Source organism: Typopeltis vanoorti, chromosome 23 (assembly GCF_054136105.1).
Source record: "Typopeltis vanoorti isolate ZY-2024b chromosome 23, IOZ_Tvanoo_1.0, whole genome shotgun sequence".
Classification (NCBI taxonomy): domain Eukaryota; kingdom Metazoa; phylum Arthropoda; class Arachnida; order Uropygi; family Thelyphonidae; genus Typopeltis; species Typopeltis vanoorti.
This window is the reverse complement of record NC_143571.1, coordinates 97,282,111-97,299,601: the sequence shown is the minus strand read 5'-3', so window position 1 is coordinate 97,299,601 and position 17,491 is coordinate 97,282,111. Positions and strand designations below refer to the sequence as shown.

Sequence of the window (17,491 nt, the reverse complement as noted above, 5' to 3'; positions counted from 1 at the left end):
CTCAGGACTCTCATATCTGTGGTCTCTAGTCTTTGGTCAAGTGTTTTCCTCGTTTTCTAATATCCTCGTTTTTAATATGTTATTGCCCATATATAGTACCCATATATGTTATATATGGGTACTATTAGAGCTCTCTGAACTATGCAGTGCAGCCACTGTAAGACTTTTATACTACCATACTTCAGCATTTCTGGTCGAATATCATCTACTCCTGCTGCCTTTCCACATTTGAAGCCTTTGATGGATTTTTCTACTTCAAGTATGGATATGTATTCCTGACTGCATGCCTGTTGAGTGTTTTTTACTACTGTGCTATCACTGCTTGTTTCAATTAGCAATTTTTCGAAGTAATTACTCCATACTTCAAGGATATCTTTTTCTCCCGTTTTCATGCCACCTTTATCATCTCTAACTCCTTTTACAGCACTCTTTCCTCCATTCCTAAGCTTCTTCAACAACCTCCAGAATATTTTGCCACCTTCTTGATATTTATTTTCTATATTCTTGCCAAAGTCCTCCTATGACTTTTGTTTAGCTAGTTTTACACACTGTTTAGCTTTCTTACATTTGTCTCTGTATTCTGTAAGAGTAAAAGCTGACTTATTTGCCAGGAACTTTTGATATGCTTTCTTCTTTTCCTTCACTGCTTCTTTAACTTCCTGTGTCCACCAGGGAGTTCTGATTTTTTTATCCTTGCACACAACCTCACCACATGCCTCTCTGGCAGAATCAATCAATGTTTTCTTCAGAGTTTGCCACTGAATCTCCAAGATTTAATTCCTGTTCTCAAACTCTTTCATTTTCTTTTCAATAATCTTTGTGTATTTTAGTCTACAGTTCACATCTGGAAGCTGCTTAACTTTTATTCGCTTTAAAACTTTCTAACATGTTATTCTTTTCAATATGAAATTCAATTTTATCCTGCTCAAGACTAAATAGTGATCACTTCCAATTTCAAATCCTCTGTACACTCTGGTGTCCTGCACCAGGGAGAAAACATCACTATCAACAATAACATAGTCAATGAGACTTTTCTTATTCCTTGCCTCTTCCTCCATGTGAATTTGTGCACATTTTCATGTTGGAACATGATATTAGTAATACCCAGTCCATGTCCTGAGCAGAAATCCAACAGGTATTTGCCATTATTATTTGCTTTGCTCTTTCCACCATTTCTCAAAATATTTTGGTATGTCTTACAATCATTTCCTACTCTGCTATTTAGATGATTCCCAACAAGGACCAACTTTTCCTTTTTCATTGTGTCAGTTGCTTTTTCTAAAGCATCAAAAAATTCCTTCTACCTTAGTAGAACCTTCTGTGGGACCATAGGCACAAATAAGTCTCATTGTCCAGTTCCCCATTCTCATATTTGCTCACATCACTCTACTTGAGACTGCCTGCTATTCAAGAAGATTAGCCTCGATATTTGTGTTTAATACTATGGCTACTCCTTCTTGTTATCTTAAAATCTTGTTATCTATTGCTATTTTAGTTCTTATTGGATCTTGTCCTTTAAAGGCCTCATTTTTGATTTTTCTGTTGATATTATCATTCCATAATCTTTGACTATTTCATTTAAATTTAAAATATCTTTCTGTAAGTTATCTTCAGAATTTGTAATTATCTGGTCATCAGAAAAAAAAAGAGAGGTGTTTAAGTAGAAGTGTAATAACTTCTTAATTTTCTTCTTCTTTAATAACTGGAAATTTTTATTCCATTTTATTATTATTTGATTTAGATAAATAATAAAAAGAGTTGCTGAAAGGTGACCTCCCTGTCGGATTCCTTCGTTTATCTCTCTCGGATATGATAATCCATAATTATTCTTATTTGTATTTGATTATATTCACATTACTTATGATAGCTTTAAGAATATTTGGTATTTGTCTTCCTTTTAATATGTTACATAAAATACTTTTAACTTTGCCAAATGCTTTTTCAAAGTTAACAATTGTAATATATTAACTTTGAAAACTAAAACTAATATATTATATATAATTAATATATATAATGTTGGATTTTTCTAAGGCATTTGATAGGATACCACGCGAAAGACTGTTGCATATGGGATTAGAATATAAATTCTTGACTTGGATCATTGGATGGCTGACAGACAGATATCAAAAAGTGGTATACAGTGGATTGAACTTATATTTAAATCTATACTGAGCCTGTGTAGCTCAGTGGATGTGGCGTTTGCACACCACAGCTCTTGGCCGCACAAAGGAAGACTTGGTTTCGAGTCTAGTCGGTGACTAGAGGAAATTTTTCCAAGCCTTTTTTCGACCGGTTCCCGAGTTAGTCGATCTCTGGCACAGGCAAGCAGGTTTTTCCTCCCGGAAACTCGGGTTTTTCGTCCCGTAAACTCAAGAAAATCGACCGTAGAACCCACATTATTTGCAGGCATTAAACATATTGTGTTAGGGTTAGGGACCACAAGATGGCGGCACATTTGAGCCGTCTCTCTTCACTGTGTACCGCTTAATTAGTGATATCCTTGGGCCATCTATCTCTGATTGGTATCAGTGGAGATTGAACTGCCCACTCAATCTCAAAGTTAGATAGGGCTAAATGGCCTCGCCTACTCCCCATATACGGGAATAAAAACGCGTTAGCTGATTTTTTTTTTTTTTTTTTTTTTTTTTTAATCTATACTTAAAGTTATACTTAAATCTATCAGATTTAAAGTGACCACTGGTGTTCCTCAGGGTTCAGTCCTTGGGCCATTGTTGTTTAATCTATACATTAATGACATTAGGAAGGGTCTAACAGGAGATGTGCAATTGTTTGCCAATGATGTGAAGATTGGCAGGGCAATCAGGAATGCTACTGACATCCAGGACTTACAAAATTATTTGAATAGGCTGAAAATTTAGGCAAACAAAAATGGCTACCAGTTAATGGTGAGATTAGTTACCAATTAAGTAGCCAGTAATGGTACCAGTTGATGTTAGAAAGTGTAAAGTTATGCACTTTGCCCTGATGGGATTTTCAGTGGCACATTATATTAACGGGGTTATGCTACAAGAAATTGATGAGGCTAGGGATCTTGATGTAATTGTGAATAAGAATTTGAAGTTCAAAGGTCACATAGCAAAAGTTGCAAATACAACTCGGATAATTGCAATGTTGAAGCGAACAGTGACATGTAAGGATAAGGAAGTCATTTTACCTCTTTATAAGGTCTTGATAAGACTGCACCTGGATTATTGTGCACAGATTTGGTCTCCTGGGTTCCAAAGGGATAAAGAAGCTGTGGAAAGGGTGCAAAAAAAAGTTACAAAAATTATATCCAAATTATGGGATTTAGATTATGAGGACAGATTGCAAGTATTTATATTACATAATGGTTAACAGGAGAAAGAGGGGTGATATGATAGAGGTCTATAAACTTCTGAATAGGTGTAGTCAGAATCTGATAAAATTTTTCATTATATGAAAGGCAGGGAGAGAACACGGGGGCATCCATAGAAGTTAAATTTGTTCACAGTCAAGAAAGTGATAAGAGCTAGGTTTTTCTCTCACAGAGCAGTGAGTGAGTGAGTGGAATAGTTTGTCTTTAGGGGCTGTTAGTGTATTTAGTGTGAGTGAATTTAAAGGAAGGTATGGCAGCTGGTGTGGGATTTATAGCCTCTCTCGATGAGTCCTTGACTCTCTGAAGGTCTCAGATAATAATAATAATGTAGCTATAATAATAAATAACAACTTCCAATAAATTATGAAGTAAATATGTAAAAGTGATAATTTTAAGTAAAAATATTCTTTCTTATACTATGATAAAACAGACCTGTCAGACCATGCACTTCAAACATCTCACGGAATCAAATGGAAAGGCACTAAGTCCTTAAACTGCATCAAAACCTGGTTTGAAAGGAAGTTCAAGGAAGCTTGTGAAATGCCCAAACAAAAATCTCAACAAGAATAATGGACTGGTAATTCCTAGAATTGGAGGACCCATCTACAACCTATATAGCATCCCAAACATGATGGCAGAATCCAAACAAGAAAAAAATCTTAATATAAGAGGGCTACATGTAGAGATTTGTTTTAGTTCCCCTATGGAACTTTTATTATTTTTTTTTATCACCTGTATATTATTGTACTTATATGGGGGAAAAAAGTTTTTTTTTGTTAATTATATTTGTGTATAATTTTTTGTTATTTTTTTTTCAGCAGAGATCAGGCTAGGGTAAACGATTAACAAAGCATTTAGATTTATTTTACGTTTGTGTAGCTTGTGCCCTGTTCATAGATATATTTTCCTGATGATGACCTCAATACAGAAGTTGAATTGTCGAGTATTATTTTCATAACTAAGTAAAGTAATTCCTCCACATGTGTGTTTCTGTCTCTATAAATTCCTCACAATGAATTAGGTAGAAATATTTTATAAGAAAAACATAAAAAAAAAAGTTACCTCTAAAGTCTCATCATCATCAATATCTACAAGGTTCCCAATATGAGAAACATGAGCAGCATCATTCTTTTTGAATGTTCGTCCAGTTGGATCAAATGGATCAACAACTACTTGTTCTGTACCTTTAATCTCAGCTCTACAAAAAGGGCATCCTTGACCTTCAGAGTCCTTGTTAAAAAAAAAAAAAAAAAAAAAAATATATATATATATATATATATATATATATATATATATATTAATAAAATTAATATTTAACTGACTAGAACCAGAGAAAGTACAACACAAAAAAATTTAATAAATCACAACTAGTTTCATCAGTGTCCCTCTTCTTCAGGTGAGTAAGAAATAATACAAAACTTATAAAACTAACAAGGTAAAAAACATGGACTTTCCAGCTTAATAAAAAGAAGAAGAATAGTAACAGTCATATTTGAATAGGTGACCGCGTGCTATTGTTAGCATGAGTTGAATGTGTGTGTGACAGCTAATTTTAGAGAGCGCCAGTATTGGATTACTGCGCTATGGGAATCAGGCAAATTGTAGCTCAGATTGTTGTTCATGTGTGAAGGGTCCAGAACTATTTCTTTGGATTCTGTAATTCATCTTTCAAATTCATCCTTACTTTCAAATTCTCTCCGCTTTCTCCATTCCCTCATTCCTCATTTGTACGGCCTGCCTAAGATCCACAAGGCTGACACTCCTTTAAGATCTATTGTGGAAGGTATTGACTCACCTACTTACAATCTGTCTAAATATCTTGCAGCTTCCTTAAAACATCTAGTTGGCAATTCCTCCTCCTTCATCAAAAACTCTGAAGATTTCATCTCAAAAGTAAAAAATTTACATCTCAAAGACTCTGACAGAATGGCGAGTTTTGACATCATCTCTCTTTTTACAAATGTACCTACAGATGAAGTTCTGACTCTTCTTAAGGACAAGGTTTCTAAGAAAATATTTGCTCTACTAACACACTGCATTAATTCCAGCTATTTCTGCTACGAAGATAAAATATATAAACAAACAAGCAGGTTAGCTATGGGCAGCCCTCTATCCCCAGTCTGTCTTAGCTAACATCTTTTTACAAGATTTTGAAGAGAGAGCTATTTCTATAGCTACTTTAAAACCAAAACTGTGGTTACGTTACATAGATGTGTCTTCCTTATCTGGGAACATGGTTTAAAGGAACTACAAAACTTCCTAAACCATTTAAATAATCAACATCAGAACATTAAATTCACATCAGAACTAGAGATTAACGGCATTCTCCCCTTCTTGGATCTAAAGATCAGTAGATTACCTGACTGTCATAAATTTTCAATTTTTCGAAAAAACACCCACACTGATAGATATTTGCATGCCTCTTCTCATCACTTCCCTCCTCAAAAACTTGCCATCATCTCAACCCTTGCCCATCATGCAAGATGTCTTACTTCCACAGAAGACCTTCAGACAGAACTTAACTTCCTGAAAAACACCTTCTTAAATAATGGATATTCATCTTGTAACATCACTAAACGTTTGAGACCATGCCAACAACCTCGACAAGAAGATGAATCCAACCCTGTCACTCACATACAGTTACCGTTGATTAGCTCTCTTACCCCAAAACTATCTAGGATTATGAAGAAATTCAACATAAAGACTGACTATACAACTCTGTGAAAACTTCGTTCTTTTCTGAGTCGACCAAAACCGAAACACAACCAACTGCATTTTCCTGGTGTTTATAAAGTTATGTGCGACTGTGGTCGACCTCATTTTGGCCAGACATGAGCGAGCACCCTTTCCAGTCATGTTCTTTTCTCTGCCAACTCTAACCTCGAAGAACGTCAACACCAAGTTGATTGGAACAGCACAACCAATTTATATATATGCAAGAAAGGATTGACTCGGGATATACATCCCGAGTCAATCCTAATAACAATATATATATGACAGAATGATCATTGACTCAGTTAACATACATAGTTTTATGAAGAATTAAATGACTAGAACCGAGATTTTAGTTCTAGTCATTTAATTCTTCATAAATATATATATATATAACTTGTAAACAATTATTTCAAGGATAGACAAGTTATCTAAACTTCTGTAGAGTAAATGCTAACATATTCACTACTTGGTAGATTTAATTTAAAAATTGAATGCTGGAAAAATATTTTCCTTACTAGAGAAATAAAGTTCTTACTGTGTACAGTAAGAAGCTGCAAGATGGAATGCAAACCTTCTATGAAGAAATACTACTCTGAGGTATACTTACATCAGTAAGTGAGATTGAGAAGAGAGGAAAAATACCAGGTTGTTGTGTGTTTTTTGCCACTGGGTTGATTGCCTGATGGCCCTAATTACTAGAAGTCCATATTCTCTTATAGTTCGGATATGCATCGACTTTCCAATCTCAAATTATTTAAAAATTTTAACTTTCATTTCTAACAAAAAAAAAAAAACTTTCTTTGAATATATTAATGAGGATGCACTCGCAACATGTAATGGTTGCTAATTACACACACACACACGTTTCCTGATCACACCCTTTCTCATCTTCCAGGAATGATCCCAAATTCTGCTCCACCCCATAAGCTGCAAAATCTCATTTGTATTTAATGATCTTTTCCCCTTTACTAACTTGAATATTTCTATCATATCTCTTCTCTATCTATTCCTCAAACTCCGAGGACTACATTCCATTAACACGTCCTCATAGATGTAATTCCACAGAGCAAGTATCATCTCAGTTACTGCTACTGGATCTTTTTTAACAATTCTATCTCCTTGGAACACAGATGACAAATCTGCACACACTAAGTATGGTCTTATTAGTCTTGTGATGTGGGAGAACTTTCTCTCTCTTTCTTTTTAATACAAGTTTACTGGGTGTCAGTACAAAGCTGGAGAAATTGAAAAATACATGTATTTTTGCACATGTACTCTATTAAGAAAATAAATGGGTTTAAGCTGACCAAGAAATTCTATGAAACCACATTTTCTCTTTTCATGTGGCAAAGATCATGTAGAAATAACAGTAAACTGTATTTCTAAAATAAAATATTATATGATTTATTGTGTTAGTTTAAAGGAACCACAAAATATTCCTCTGCCACCAACCAGTAGGTATACTACAGTGTAACTCTCATTACAAAGTCTATCTTATAATCAAGTTTTCTGCCCATAGCAAATTAACCATAGTTATTTTTCCCTGTGTCAAAACACCCCCCCCCTCGTTATAAACAACCTTCAGCAGGATCATGAAATTGGAAGACATCCTAGTATTCAAACAAGGTATGTACAAAATTTTTCCACCTCTTTTATTCTGCTATAATTGCCTTCTATACCCACCCAAATGCCCTAAAATATATCACTTTTTTGAGTAATAACAGCCAATGTATTTAAAATAAGGGACACTCCTAAACAAAAACAGGCTATAATAGCCATAATTATAATAATAGTTATTTCTATTTCAATCTACTGATTCTTACATTCAAGTTGAAGCCTACTATACTGGAGTCATTCATTAAGTATAGAAAGCTATCAGAAAATTTTACAGGCAATAATGTGACTGGTTAAATATAAAGTCACTCTCCTCTCCATATAAACAGGCCTCATACAGTAAATGTAACTAACAATGAACCAGAAGATGATTTTATCCATCAGTGGATCGAACAGTTGGCTATTTTTTAATGAGAGAAAAATCCATCCATATAAAAATAAATAAATAAAATAAAAATATGTCACATCTATAAAAAAATAAAAATAAGCCTGGTTCTACCTGAATAGAAAAGTATTTAAGATCACTGAACTTATGTCTATGTCTATGTATATTATGTCTATGTTATGAATATGTCTTAAAAAACAGCAATAAGAGATTAGTAACTTACCTGGTGTAGAAGTGGTGGTTATGTAGTCTACAGTGATGCAAAAGAGGCATATTTCTTGGTTTTAAGTTAAAGTATGAAGAACGTTTGAAATAACCTCAAAATCAGACATTGGACCCTTAAAGATACAAATCGACAATAAACAAATTGAAAATGTAAACAACTTCGCTTATCTAAGAAGCACGCTGAGTTAAGATGGTCGCTCCAAAACCGACATTAAATACCAAATTGCTAAGGCAACTGTTGCCCTACAAAAGTTAAAACCATTGTGGAGATAACAGAATAGCAATCACAACCCGACTAAGACTAACTGACACTTTGGTGAATTCTATCCTCTTGTATGGTTGTAATGCCTGAACTTTAATTGAGGGAAGATGAGAGGAGACTCCTGACTTTTGAAATGAAAACTTACAGAAGACTTGAGAATTCCCTATACTGCTCATAAAACCAATGAAAATGTTTGGAAACTGATTAATTTAATAGAAAGGAAAAATATTCTGACAGTCATCAGAAGAAGACAGATGAAATGGTTCGGACATGTGGAGAGGGCTAATAGCATTCCAAAGCATACACTAGAAGGAATCGTTCCAGGATCAAGGGTTAGGGACCAACATCGATTAAAATGGACTGACAACATCAAATAATGGACAATTCCTCCCTTTCTCAACTGACATCAAGAACAAGAGACCAAGATGATTAGAGGAGGATAACAAAGAACATCTGCCATTCAACCCTATGAATCAGGAGTCTCCACTGTGTCAAGAGAATGTTACTGCGTCCAAGGAAACCGACACAACTGATCCTAGATCACAGGGAGCAGTCAAGAAGTTTAGTATGTGGTCAGCCAATAGAGTTTTGCATCTCTTAACCTTAAATATAAGAACACTGTTAAAACCTGGGAAAATAAATTTGATGGAAAAAGAACTTGGTAGGATTAAATGGGCATTATAGGTTTGGCTGAAACCCATTGGACAGGAGAAGGAGTTATAAATCTAAATTCAGGAAAACTATTCTACTCAGGCAGAGAGGACACTATACATAAAGAACGAGTCACCATTTTAGTGAATAATAGTCTACAAAATGCAGTCATGGCCATAGAACCACATGGCCCAAGAATGATTGCCATCAGATTAAAAGGTAAAGAAAAAAAAATGTTCACTTTACAATAATTCAAATCTATGCCCCAGACCAGTCACATGAAGATGAAGAAATCGATACCTTTTATGATAAGTTGTAAGATCTAATAGACAAGACCAATAAGAAAGAAAGAATATATTAATAGTGATGGGAGATTTTAATGCCAAAATTGGGAAGTTCACCCCAGGCATGGAGGATGTGATGACAGGTTTGGAGTTGATAACAGAAACGAAAGAGGAGAAAGAATATTAGAATTTTGTAAAGCAAATAATCTATTTATCTGTAAGATCTTTTTTTTTTCCATAGACCTTCCACACAAATACACATGGACTTAACCAAATGATACAATAAAGAAATGTATTGATTACATTCTAATCAAAACGCAATTGGAAATCATCAGTGCAAAATGTTAGAACTTTAAAAACTCTAGACTTCGACACTGACCATGAACTGCTTGCAGCAAAAATTTAACTAAAATTCAAGTATTGTAAATCACGAGCTCCTATCAACAAAGTGGACCTGTCAAAACTGAAAGAGAAATCTATGCAAGATAACTATCAGATACTAATAGGAAATAAGATTGGAAGATTATCCTATGACAGTATAGAAAATACATGGAATCAAGGTAAAAAAATTGTTACAAGTACTGCAAGAAACATATTTGGTACAAGATCAAGACCAAATCATAAATGGATAACCCCTGAAATTCTAAATACTTTAGAAGAAAAAGGAGCAGCAAAGCATATATTAAATATAAAAAATACAGAAGAAATTAAACAACATAGGAATCTTAAAAACAAAATTGATAGAATGTGCATATCTGCCAAAAATAACTGGTTGGAGGAAAAAGCAAAACTGTGCAAAGAAGCTAATAAAAGAAATGATAATAAAATGGTATACAAAATTATCAAAGAATTAACTAAGATCTATAAAAATAAACCATAAACAATGAAAGATAAAAACAATCTAGAAACTGGGTCAATACAAAATATTAAAATAATTTTGAAGGACTACTATCAAACATTATTTCAAAAAGAACAGGAAGAAAGTATAGCAAAAAAGATTATACATGAAAAGGCACTGCCTATAACTCCAACAGAAATTATAAATGCAATAAACCAAATGAAACTTTCAAAAGCTACGGGTAAAGATGAAATATCTATAGAACTGTGGAAATATGGTGGCAAGCTATTAATTTCTTAATGAATTTATTTAATCAAATTCTTTATACTGGAGTAATTCCAACTGACTGGAAAACAGGAATTATTAAACCAATTCACAAAAAAAGGAGACAAAAGAATATATGAAAATTATAGACCCATAACACTCTTAAGTCATAGTTATAAACTATTCATTCGAATTATACAAAAGAGAACACAGGTGCTTACAAAAAAAAAATCATACAGGAAAACCAAGCAGGATTCAGGCACATAGATCCACTATTGACCATATCTTCACCATTAATAATATAGCAGAAAAATATTGGGAATACAACCTGCCCATATACTGTTGTTTTATAGTTTTTAAGCAAGCCTTGGATTCAGTTAATAGAAACAAATTAGTGTCTGACAGTTATCACTATCCTAAAAAACATAAAAATGGATTCTGATATTTTAACACTTATTACAAATTATTATGAAGACACCAAAGCTTTTGTTAAAATGAACAACATTAAAACTGAGGATTTCAGAGTCGAGAAAGGTGTAATGCAGGGATGTCTTCTCTTACCTCAACTCTATCATCTTCCTAGAAGTAGTCTGTAAAACCATAGCTAATGAACCAGGTGTAAAAATCAATGGTACCAACATTAATCACATAAAATACGCAGATGATATTATTATTTTAGCAGATTCTAAACCACTACTAGAAAAAACTATTAATATTTTAAATGATCTTGTAAAACTTATGGTATGAAAATAAATCATCATAAAACAAAAATAATGAAGATAGGTAGAGAAAAAGAAAATATTTCTATAAATCTCAAAAATCACCTGCTCAAACACGTTAATAAATATGTTTATCTTGGCAGTCATATATCTAGTAACCTCAACAATATGAAAACAGTAAAACACAGGCTAAACCTAGGTTGGACCAACATGAATAAACTAAACAAAATATGGAAAAATAAAAAAATTCCCAACGAGTCTAAAATTATAAAAAACAATTATTATCCCAACGGCTACTTATGCTTCAGAAGCCTGGAGATTAACTCAACAACCAATCAAGAAACTTCAAGCATTTGAAATGAAATGCCTTAGAAAAATTAATAACGCCCACTGGATGCAACATAAGAATAATCATCAAGTCAGAATAGATATAAACTTATTAGATAATATAATAGACAATCATTAAGCATCAACTTAGATGGTTTGGTCATATTCAGAGAATGGCCCCTCATAAACTCCCATATTTAGCTCTGAATGGATATATAGGAAGAAAAAGACCTAGAGGCAGACCAAGAAGTACTTGGATAAAGAACATTCTCATCTACCCAGCTATAGAGTCATGATCGAGATGCCTAAAGATCGCAATAAGTGGAGAACCTTTCTTCTTAGTGGACTCAACCCATTATCAAGTGGGTTGATAATGATCTAGTAGGATTTTAAAAAAAAAGTTCTGTTCACTTTGGTGACTAAGCATTTCTGCATTTTGAATGTGTGATCTTCTTCTCTCCTATGGTCCTAAATGGACCATTGGGGCATTCATGGCTGATAGATGAACAAAGAACATCATCTATCAGCCATGAATGCCCCAATGGTCCATTTAGGACCATAGGAGAGAAGAAGATCACACATTCAAAATGCAGAAATGCTTAGTCACCAAAGTGAACAGAACTTTTTTTTTAAAATCCTACTAGATCAGAATGCAAAATTAATACAGCAGTCATGCAATGGTCCAACTCCTAACCAATTAAATCTTCCATAAAGAAGAATGTGTTGGACATGCAGAATCAGAATGACTGTCTGGAAAATATCAAGTGAGAGAGAAATGAAACATGGTAATAAGAAGCCCTACTGAGAGGCGAATAACAATTGCCTCTGTAGTGGTGTTGAAATCAGTTAAGTATGCCCAAAAGTATGCCCTCTATAAACAACCCGGGCTCAGCTGGCTCCGGCTGTCAGTACCCGGTTAGGGCCCCTGCCTAGGGTTACAAGGAAAAATAAAGGATTCACTCCTCTGGCAAAGGGAAGCAGCTTTGTCAGTACTGACACAACATTGAAGTCTCATGATGACGGTAAAGCTTGTGATTAGAAAATTGCAGATGGCAATACAGTTTATTGTGTACGTCTGTAATACTGCAGAGCAGAAAGCAAATGGAGAAACAACTGCTCTATTCTCTCTCCCGACTAACCACCATGGCGAGCAAATCTACACAAATGGCCCCGAGTTACCGGCGTCCCTTAAATGGGACAGGGGTGAGAAGAATCCCCGGGCTCAACATGGTGCACTCAGTAAAACTAGGAACCTGTAATGTCAGAACCTTGTATGAAGCAGGTAAGCTAAGAAATGCTATCCAAGAAATGAAAAGACTTGAAATTGGAATTTTAGGAATGAGTGAAGTTAGATGGCCAGGATCAGGCAAAACTCAAGTCAATGACATGACAATGTATCACTCTGGAAGTTGTGAAAACAACCATCAAAACGGAGTTGGAATAATAATAAACAAAGATATCAATAAGTCACTGTTGAACTTCATCCCTTACTCAGATAGGAAGATGTTATTAAAACTGAAAGGACAACCACTAGATGTTAATCTTATACAAGTCTATGCCCCTACTGCTGACAAGAGTGATACCGAGATTGAAGAATTTTATGATCAATTAAAAGAACTAATGAAAAACACAAAAAAGCATGATATTAACATAGTCATGGGTAATTTCAATGCTAAAGTTGGGAAAGGTAGAAGTGGAGATGTAGTTGGCGAACATGGACTGGGCACAAGAAATGAGAGAGGTGACTGTCTTTTTCAATTCTGCCAGGAAGAGGAGCTAATAATCACAAACACATGGTTTAAGCTACCACCTCGAAGATTGTATGCTTGGCGATCACCACAGGATAATAATGGGAATATAGTCAGAAACCAAATTGATTACTTACTAATTAATCAACGATTTCGAAGTTCTATAAAGAGTACAAAAACCTATCCTAGTGCAGATATTGCTTCTGATCATAACCTACTGGTGGCAGAGTTACAACTTGGACTGAAAGCTATGCTTAAGAAACATCAACAAAAAAGGTTTGATTTGGGAAAATTAAAAAACACAGAGATAAGAAGCAAATTGAGTCAAGATCTGAATCAAGAGCTAGCACTTATCAAGAATGATGACATCATGAGGGTTGATGAATCGTGGGACAAATTGAAATCTGTCTTCATAGAGAAATGTACCAATACCTTATGTCCTAATAGAGCAGTAAAAAAGAAAGATTGGATGACTGATGAAATTCTTTCTCTCATGGATCAACGCAGATCATATAAAAATCATAATCCAACAAAATATACAGAAGTTCAGAAAATTATTAAACACAAGATCAAAAAAGCAAAAGAAATCTGGATGAATGAAAAATGTAAAGAAATAGAAATTCTACAGGAAAAACATGACAATTTTAATCTACACAAAAAGATGAAAGAGACCTCAGGTATATATAAGAAAAAACAATTCTGTATCCTTCGAAACAAAAAGGGAGAAATTATATCCAAAGAGGATGACAAAATACAAGAATGGGTGAAATATATAGAAGAACTCTTTACTGATAACAGACAGAACCCAGAAAATACTTATGAACATATGGAAGGTCCATGCATTCTAAAATCAGAGGTAGAATGTGCATTAAACTCAGCTAAAAATGGTAAAGCCCTAGGACCAGATAGAATACCAGCAGAAATAGTAAAGTTATTAGAAGGTGACAACATTAACATATTAGTAAAGCTATTTAATAAGATCTACGATACAGGCATAATCCCTCAAGACTGGTTACAGTCGACCTTCATCAAGCTACCTAAAAAAGTAAATGCGAAAACTTGTAATGACTATAGAATGATCAGCCTAATGAGTCACGTTCTCAAAATGTTTCTGAACATAATTCAAAAAAGAATATACAGAAAATGTGAAGACACCATCAGTGATACCCAATTCGGCCTTAGAAATGGCTTGGGAACAAGAGAGGCCCTTTTCTGTTCTCAGATCTTATTTCAAAAATGTATTGACCAAAACAAGGTAATATTCATTTGCTTCATCGACTTCGAGAAAGCATTTGACAAAGTCCAACATGCTAAAATGATTGTACTATTAAAAAGAATTGGATTAGATGGTAAAGACATCAGGATCATTGAAAACTTATATTGGAACCAAAAGGCATCTGTTCAAGTTGATGACATTATTACAGACTCCATTAACATCAAACGAGGAGTAAGGCAAGGATGTGTACTGTCACCTCTTCTTTTTAACGTCTACTCAGAAGCCATATTTCAAAAAGTCTTGGAAGGAAGAAAGGAAGGGATTAGTGTAAATGGTGAAATCATCAGTAACATCCGATATGCCGATGATACAGCTCTTCTGGCTGACAATATTCAGGATCTTCAAAATCTTTTGGAACTAATAAATGCAGAGAGTGAAAAAATGGGATTAAAAATAAATATCGCCAAAACTAAATTCATGGTAATAAGTAAGAAACCAATTCTTAATTTAGCACTTTCTTTAAATAGGAAACAAATAGAAAGCGTGGCAAAGTTTAAATATCTCGGATGCTGGTTAAATGAAGATTGCAATCCAGATATGGAAATAAAAGTTAGAATTGAAATGGCAAGAAAAAATTTTCTCTTGATGAAATCGACACTGTGTAACCGCAGTTTAAACTTAGAGCACGCATGGTTAAATGCTATGTATGGTCTGTACTGCTGTACGGTGCAGAAACTTGGACCTTGAAGACAACATCAATAAAAAGACTTGAAGCCTTTGAGATGTTATACAGACGAATGTTAAAAATCCCATGGACAGCAAAAACGTCCAATCAGGAAGTACTAGAACAAATGGGGAAATCACGTGAACTTTTAGATACCATAAAAAGAAGGAAAACTGCATATCTTGGTCACCTACTTCGTAATGAAAAATATAAGATACTTCAATTGATTATAAAAGGGAAGATAAATGAAAGAAGAGGACAAGGAAGACGAAGAAAATCTTGGCTGGCAGATATCAGACAATGGACTGGTATGAACTCTGAGAGACTGCTCAGAATAGCTGAGAATCGCTCAAAATTTGCCAAGGTGGTTGCCAACCTCAGATAGGAGATGGCACTCAAAGAAGAAGAAGATGCCCAAAAGGAAATCAACTTCTCCATGGCCAGATCCAGTTGCTGACCTTTCCTTACAAATGATGATTCAGTACAGAAGAATAAAAAAATACAGAGTGCTCTGCATGTATTAAACAGATGCAGGTAGACTGATGACAGAATAGGTGATTCCTTAGCTGAGGCAGTAAGAAGCTGCAAGATGGAATGCAAACCTCCTATGAAGAAATACTATCATGTACAGTGCAGGTAATGTTCCCAATGTTCATTCCAAAGTTAAGTTGGCATCATCAGAGGCACAATATTCTGAGGTATACATACATGAGATTGAGAAAAGAGGAAAAATACCAGGTGGTTGTGTGTTCTTTGCCACTGGGCTGATTGCCTGATTGCCCTAATGAACTAACCAATCTCAACAAATATGGTTGCATCATGGTGCCTCTCATATCGAAAACTCTCAAACACAGGCAAACTGCCCAACAGCCAGCACACTCACGCTCTATTCTTCTTCAAGTATCATCCCCTAGAAGGAGGTTGGTAACCATGTCGCAGAATTTTTTTCTTTCTTTTTTTTCATGCTCTATAGTTGGTGCTAATTAGGACTTTAGGCTTCCTTAATTTTCCTCTTTTCTCAGTCTCTCTGATGTGCTTGTATGCATGTATCTATACTAGCATATGGTTTGCCTGAGGATGCCTATTTAACTTTAGCAAAAATATCAGAATTAATAAATAAATATTCAATTATTAAATCATCTATGTTATCATTGAAAGAAACAACAAAATGAGTAACAGCCAAAGTATAAGCTTAAACAGAAGAAACACCATAACCCCCAACCTGTTCTCTTGTAGAAAGATCCACAAAAGAGGGTGGAAGAGTGTTCTAACATCTCCTAATGGATGTAATCAGTCCATAATCCTAAGGCACTGGTATGAGAAAGTAAAATAGCTCCTTTTAGCTACTTAAGAGGATACAAAGTTGTTGCTCAGATTCTAGCAAAGCTTTCTCTAGTCTTTGCAATTGATCTGAATGCAATAAGTACACATTCTTTCATTTTATGGATTTTATCCAATACAATTTTTACACTGGTTGCATGATCGAAAGATATAAAATTGATCAAGAATGTTTTTGACTCCAACATCTAATGGGCTTTGGCCAGAGGATATTTAAAAGCTAAAAAAAATCTTAAAAAACATAGGACAAAGTGCCAAGAGGAAAGCTCTCCAAAACGCTACAGTTATATGGTGTAAATGGAACATTATATCGATACAAAGTTCTTTCCTAATATCCTCATTTTTAATATGATATTGCCATTGATGCCATCTATTCACGCCTCTAATCTTTCTCAGGACTCTCATATCTGCGGTCTCTAGTCTTTGGTCAAGTGTTTTACTTCTGACATAGCTCTCAGATCCATAAGTTAAAACTGGTTTGAACAATGTCTTGTATACGGCTAATTTAGTGTTCCTACCAATTTCTCTCTTATTCCATATGAATTTATTCAATTGACTTCCCACCTTACCAGCTTTGCTGATTCTGTTGTCTATTTCTATATTTAATTTACCATCTTCACTAAGAATCGTGCCTAAGTAGCTGAAATGTTTTACTTGTTCCAGAGGTTCTCTGTTCACAAAGCAGTTGACATTTTCAATGATTCTGCCTATTTTCATTGTCTTTGTCTTTTTATTGCTGACCTTCATACCATATCTATTACAACAGCTATTCAATTAAGTCAGAGAATCTAGCAGACTTGTAGCAGATTTATTTAGAAGTATA

General features: G+C 34.5%; 1 protein-coding gene across 1 annotated transcript in view; it reads right to left on the bottom strand.

Annotated features, from left to right (window-relative positions):
- Positions 1 to 17,491, bottom strand: part of Cbl (E3 ubiquitin-protein ligase CBL) — a gene marked incomplete at its 3' end in the record, with an annotated part of 439,016 nt that overhangs the window by 294,776 nt on the left and 126,749 nt on the right. Inside the window, exon 6 of the mRNA XM_090412949.1 lies at positions 4,421 to 4,588. Coding sequence (XP_090269075.1) covers positions 4,421 to 4,588 — 168 coding nt within the window. The remainder of the gene's footprint in view (positions 1 to 4,420; positions 4,589 to 17,491) is intronic.